At 34.8% G+C, this 6,842-nt stretch overlaps 1 protein-coding gene across 1 annotated transcript; it reads left to right on the top strand.

Moving 5' to 3' along the window:
- Nucleotides 1-1,889: 1,889 nt before the first annotated feature.
- LOC110378382 (ecdysone oxidase) lies at nt 1,890-4,629 on the top strand. Its single transcript, XM_021337612.3, has 4 exons — nt 1,890-2,013; nt 2,349-2,476; nt 2,749-2,882; nt 2,951-4,629. Exons 1-4 carry the CDS (start codon nt 2,006-2,008, stop codon nt 4,526-4,528), a joined length of 1,848 nt encoding a protein of 615 aa, XP_021193287.3. The 5' UTR covers nt 1,890-2,005; the 3' UTR covers nt 4,529-4,629.
- The last annotated feature ends 2,213 nt before the right edge of the window (nt 4,630-6,842 follow it).

Genomic DNA, 6,842 nt, shown 5'->3' with positions numbered 1-6,842 from the left:
AATTGCCTGTCATATACTTAAACGGGGTTGTTTAAAAATGTTGACAAAGCTAATATAAAGGGTTCAGTACACATTTGCAAAATGGACGACACAGTGAAAATGTTTGTTTTGTTGAATATTTATTTCATGGTTTTATTAGGAAATTATTTTTTTGTTTAACATGTTGATACAAGTGAATTAAAAAATGTGGCCAAAATTTCGTCGCTTTAAGTACCTATCTTTATTATCCCGTAGTATATTTTTTGGGTGTTAATCTGCAAATCTAACGCTTTTATAATTTCTTTGTTTAAGAAAACATGATTACATACGCTATCTCGTCGAGCCTATGTACCTAGTAACAAGATAAAATTGTCATAGACGTAGACAAGAATGATCACAGTTGTCGGCTACATACATACGATTACGCCACTATTGCAGTACCATTGTGAATGAAGTGTGTTAGAAACTCTTCAAGGGTAGCTGAGCCCATTTAATTTAATTTAAAAACTAAGCATGTTCTTGCAGAATATGGAATCCTGCATTCCCCACGAACGTAGTAGGCGTAAAAAATTACATTACACTAGAATGGTTCTAGCAGGTATGAGTGCGGCTCACCTGTTCTTTTTTTATTTAATGATGGCAAAAATCATCTAAAGGGGTCCGACCGTGGGTTAGCAGCGTTGAAGAAGTGTTAGACTTTTACTGACTAAATATCCATCGAGTTCCTACTACTCTTTCGAACAATCCCGAAGCCCCGGCGGGCCTTGGCACTGTTGGGCCCAACTGGGGGTTGCCCCTTCGTTTTTAGGCAGAGGACGTACCTCATAGATGTCCTCTCTCATCAGTCATATAAAAAGGGACCTACAGTAAATGCCTACATTTGCATGATACACGAATTGAAGAGTGACGCGAAGCAGTAGGTATGTGATCCGATCTTTTGAATGTACATAGATATGTCCTTTATTTCAATACTATGTAAATAAACAAGTACTGGCCTAATGCCCTTAATATGTTAGTTATATGGATAAGAATTTTATAGTTCACTTAGTACACACATTAGTAGTTTAACTAACATCAGAGTTCAATTACTCCAGTTACTTGTTAATTACAAAGTTAAAATTAACTAGCCTAAGATAAGACGTAGTTGAAGGTTACTTTTATTTGTCTCTTTGAATAACTTTCAATTCATTTCCCGTAAAAAGGTAACACACGATAACGATAGATACACTTTAATTAATTTTGACTTATTTAGAAATTTATTTTCTTTGGGTGCATTTTATTTTATTTTGCAATAGTTTATCAAAGCATTTGAACAATGCAGCGGTAATTAATGGATAGATAATTGTTTTTTGTTGACTATCTGAAATTAGTTGGATAAACCTGTCGAAACTTGCGTCTATTATTTTAAAAAAACTATGCAACATATGGAAGCGAAAAATTTCCTCAATAAAAAGACATTTCAAAACACCAAAAATATGTACAGTAATTAATTTTAATTATGTATTATAAATAATTAATATTTGTGACGCTATTCGTTCACATCTGTACAAATTCACCATGCAGGTATATTTACCACTATCCTTATATAAAAATTAACTATTTAACACCATCATATACATATGTGCACGTAAGACTTTATATTGGTATTTTTTAATTTTATATAATTTGTCTATGTGCTGTCAAAAGTGTGGCATTCTATAATCCTGTCAAATCAAATAAATACAAAGAACCTGTTGTTAATTCCGTCATGATAAGGGAAGTTCATCATTAGGAAGTGTATCATTGTAAAAAATATACCTAACAGTAAAAACACTCTACGACAAACCAAATAATTCATAATCTCTCTATCCGTCTATAATACTATCTAATACCTCTTCTAAAAAATGTACGGCTTTAAAACGTATTTTATCTTTAACATTTACTAATACCACACTAAACCATTGTAGGGTTATCTCTGTGTACACTTAACACTGACTTAAAAAACGAAAAGCAAAATGAACACTGTTCGTGAATTTTCGAACGTAGGATGGAGTGGTAAGACACAACTTTGCAATATTTTTGTTTATTCAAATGTAAACTAATAATTTTTTGCAGAGTTATAATAATTAAAATGTTATTTTACTTACGATTTACTTAATCAATTACTTCGATTTTATAAAAAAAAACTGCTTTTCAAAAAGAACATTCTAACTTTGTCTCCGGTCATCCTCTGCCTAGCCTTTTACCAACTATGTCGGGGTCGGCTTCCAGTCTAACTGGACGCAGCTGAGTACCAGTGTTATACAAGGAGTTGCCTATTTGACTTCCTTTTGTAATTTTGTCTAAATGTAAATAAGGAATATTAATGAATAGATTGTTTTTGTTACAAGCTATAACGCATCATGTGTGACTCCAACGACGGGGACTGCTCCTCAAGTCTTCGCATCAGCCTTACAGTTCTTCGCAGCTGCACAGTGTGCAATATCAGAAGGATTAATAGCAGATTCTAATGTTCAAGGTAAATCATTCAATGTTTTAATTTCGCGTCACTGTCCCCTCGTAAAGTACGTAAATCTTTTCAATACCTAATAGATAATTGAGGAAAGATACTTTTAGTTGATGGTTGATGTAGATCAGGTTAGACGCTTGCTCAAGCTTTTAATTGTATTAATGTGCATTCTAGTACAATCGATCGATTACATACCAAAATCGTTGAGCATCAAATACTGATGAATATTGTGCGCCTTTATCATATGGGATACCATACTGATAGTGTTAAACTTGTTGCAGATTATGAAGAGTTTGACTTCATAATAGTTGGGGCGGGAACAGCCGGTAGTGTTCTAGCAAACCGACTGAGTGCTATAGCTGAATGGAAAATATTACTACTTGAATATGGTGGTGATGCCCCCATCGAAGCTGATGTAAGTAACATAGAGAGTGATTAGGATATTAACAACAAATTATCAGTTACTTGATATTGGATACTTAGATTCCAGGTCTGGACAAAGCAATGTGGAAGACCAGATATGATTGGGGTTACGTAACTAATGACAATGGAGTAACCAACCGCGCTCATATTAATGGATCCATTAATTGGCCACGAGGCAAAATGATGGGAGGCAGCAGTAACCTTAACGCTATGATATACATTCAAGGAAATGATCAAGATTATCAAAATTGGTACGATGCAGGTAACACTGATTGGAGCGTAAAAGAAGTGCGCAGATGCTTCAAAAAAGCTGAAAGCTTTCAAAATATGGATGCGTTGAAAAATCCGAAAATCAGAGATCACTACGGCCTCAAAGGGCCATTAGTTATAAACAAATACAACAGCACCTTTGCATCCATTTACTCAAGGCTTCTATCTGCATGGAACGAAATTGGAATTAAAAATGTTGATGACTTAAATGTCGCGAACGTACTTGGATCAGGAATTTTAACATGTACAGCTGCTAACGGAGAAAGGCAAAGCCATAACAAAGCATACCTAAACCCCATACTACACAGATCAAACCTAAAAATACTAAAAAATACTTTGGTCACAAAAGTATTAATAGATCCTTCTAGTAAAACTGCTTACGGGGTAGAAGTATTACAAGGCTCGCAGAACTTTACGTATTACGCTACCAAAGAGGTTATTATAAGCGCAGGAGCTATAAACTCACCTCAACTTCTGATGTTGTCTGGAGTTGGCCCCGAAGAACATCTAAGTTCAAAGAACGTTTCAGTTATAGTTGATTCACCAATGGTAGGACAAAATCTACAAGATCACTGTATTATACCTATAATAATGTACGCGGATGAACCAGGTGAACTGAACAATGCAGAACAACAATTTGGTGTCATACAGTATCTTTACAACCGCACAGGATATTTAGCACAAAATAGTTTCGCTGACGTACTAGCATTCTTCTCAGACACACGAAGAGCCACTTACCCAAAATTCCAAACTCATTTTTCACTATTTTGGAAAAATAGTTCCTTAATTCAACAAGCTTTGAAAATACGTTTCAGATACAAAGACGAAGTCGCAGACCCAATCGTTGAACTTAATAAGAAATATGCAGTTTATTTGCAACTGTTCAATCTTTTGCATCCAAAATCTACAGGGAATATAACCTTAAATTCAAATGACCCTAGAGATTATCCAATCATTAACCCGAATTATTTCTTCGATCCCAGAGATTTAGAAACAGCAGCAACGGGCATAAGGATTCTAACTAAAATACAAAACACCAAGGTTATGAAAGAAATTAACGCATTCTTAGGAAGGATGGAGTGGGGACCATGTAACGTGTATGAACTGGATAGTAGAGAGTATTGGAAATGCGTTTGTTTAGAAATGGTGCTTACGGTGTATCACCCTGTAGGAACTTGTAAGATGGGACCGGATCCAAAGACTTCAGTCGTAAGTTCTCGGTTGAAAGTACATGGAGTAAATAATCTCCGAGTAGTAGACGCTAGTATTATGCCGACACTTACTAGTGGTAACACCAATGGTCCGACAGGAATGGTGGCAGAAAAAGGAGCTGAAATGATTCTAGAGGATTACAAGAAAAGACAGTGAGATAATGTGGTAATATGTAAGTAAACGCGTATTAGCAGCGTTGACGACCTCGGTCTAATCTAGTCTTCTTTTATCTATTATTGTGACGACCCAGATTTTCGCCAATGCAAATAAATAAATAACTGAGCATTTACTTCTGTAATTAATGACATTATTGTCCAGATTTTTAAAAGTCATCGTTTAACATGATTTTCTAAATTTAAGGTTATTTGATACAAATATGTTTGGTAGAGACTACTTAGCCTAGCCTTTAATATTGCTTGACTTGTTTAGGAATTTTCGAGGTTGATTACAATTTTTGTTTGTATAATATTGGGCTTATTCGTCTGCCATTATAACTAGGTATCAAGTGAATACTTCTTTTATATCCCAGAATAGAACCTTTTTATGAGAACCGTGTAGGAGGAGTGCGAAACCGAATATCAATCAAAATAACAATCAAAATGAAACCTACATAGTGTGTTTTTATGATGTTGTGATTTATCATCTATTCAAAAAATATATCACCTTTTGTAATCTGAATAAATCACATTTTGTGTCGCCTGTTTTTAAATTCGCTACAGTTAGTGTCTCTACACCTATCATCATCATCAGCATCATATCAGCCAATTGCCGTCCACTGATAAACGTAGGCCAAAGAAAACTTTTATTTCTATTCTTTTATATAGTTCCTTTGCAATTCTATAAACATCATTATCTAACTAATCTCTATTTGCAATCCAACCCTTCTAAATGTTTGTTTGAAAACATATCTTTCATTGTCAAGCGCGTAATAAAATTCAGCCTTGTGTAAAAATTCAGGTAGTAATAAAAGCGTAATCTCTTTAACTGGATAAATTATATTACCCTGCAGTGAAGTTATCTAACCTAAACAAACGAACTAACAGTTAAGGTGAAGGTTTTCGGCCATAAACAGTCTAGGTTTTTGTAACTACTCCTAAGACTACTACAGTAACTACTCTTTAAGCCTGATAAAAATTCTTCACAAGTTTTACTAAAAACCTTAACACCTTTTTATGTTAAATCATCAAATGACCCCTCCCGGAGGTGCAGTGTGCGTGAGTGACAGACTCTTAATGACTATAATACACCATGTTCTTTCTTAAGCTCTTTATGTACCAGGGCCGTGGTGACTTTTTCGAACCATCCAGAAACCTGTATACCTAAACTGACAATATAAGAATTAACAAAACATATTACCAATATTAAACCCGAAATTCTTACTAATATAATATTACCATTCCGAACTACAATACCTGTCGTGCCAAAAACTAGGATCCATATAATAATTGGAGCTGACACATAAATCAGAAACCTTACAATATCTGAAACTGAACAGATATTCTTCAAGCTATTGTGAGAGACGACCCAGATATTCTAGATTATCGGAAATACATTTATCGAGATTTGGCACTACTAAAGACCTAGTTGGCGCCAATGTAACCCTAAACTGGTCGGTGATATGAAGATTATTAAGAAAAATGGTCATTTAAAATTTTATGCCAACACTTTGAATTTAATAGCCTCTATGAAAGTCGGTTGATAAAAATGATATTTTTTACTTTAAAGTTGAGGGACGGTCCTTGAAATGAAGTTTAAACATCTGTGATGACAAAATTTTGCAGTTTTCTAAACACTTTTCACCTTATATATTTTCTTTTTTTATATAAAAATGAAGCGAGTAGTATGAGCCATGTTAATATTTTTCATATTGGTGCGTATTGCCTAAATAATACGTAGGTACATGCATGTATGTTTAAAGTCACAACACCAGTTAGACATAGGTACTTGTGACCATCAGGCCCATTTCATGATAGTAGCAATAGTCACTCTAATTCACACTTTCCATTACAAAAGGCATAAAAACAAATAAATCAAACGTCACATTAAAACAACAGACCACAACAGCAAACATCAAAGTGTTACAACTGGCCCTCAGTCTCATTCTACCCCGTGATGAATGGAAACGTTTACAAAAGGTGTTCTCACTAACCCACATCGATTCTTTCACTTGTTTGTGCCATTTTAAATGAGTAGTGCTAAACTTCACTGACAAAATAAACGTCAGTTTTCGAAAAACAATTGTTTAGGTGCTATGATTTTTCACGTTCAATTTTCATAGTCATCATCTCCCGAGCCTTTTCCCAACTGTGTTGGGGTCGGCTTCCAGTCTAACCGATTGCGGCTGAGTACCAGTGTTTTACAAGGACCTCCTCCTACCCGGGAAACCTAATACCATAATCATTGTCATAGTGAACAATTTCCCTGACTCTCTTGTTAAGACATGTCATCGACACGAAAGAAGAAGAACTTT

This window comes from Helicoverpa armigera, chromosome 2 (assembly GCF_030705265.1).
Source record: "Helicoverpa armigera isolate CAAS_96S chromosome 2, ASM3070526v1, whole genome shotgun sequence".
In the NCBI taxonomy this organism is placed as follows: domain Eukaryota; kingdom Metazoa; phylum Arthropoda; class Insecta; order Lepidoptera; family Noctuidae; genus Helicoverpa; species Helicoverpa armigera.
Note: the sequence above shows the minus strand (reverse complement) of the source record. Positions and strands in the feature narration are given on the sequence as shown.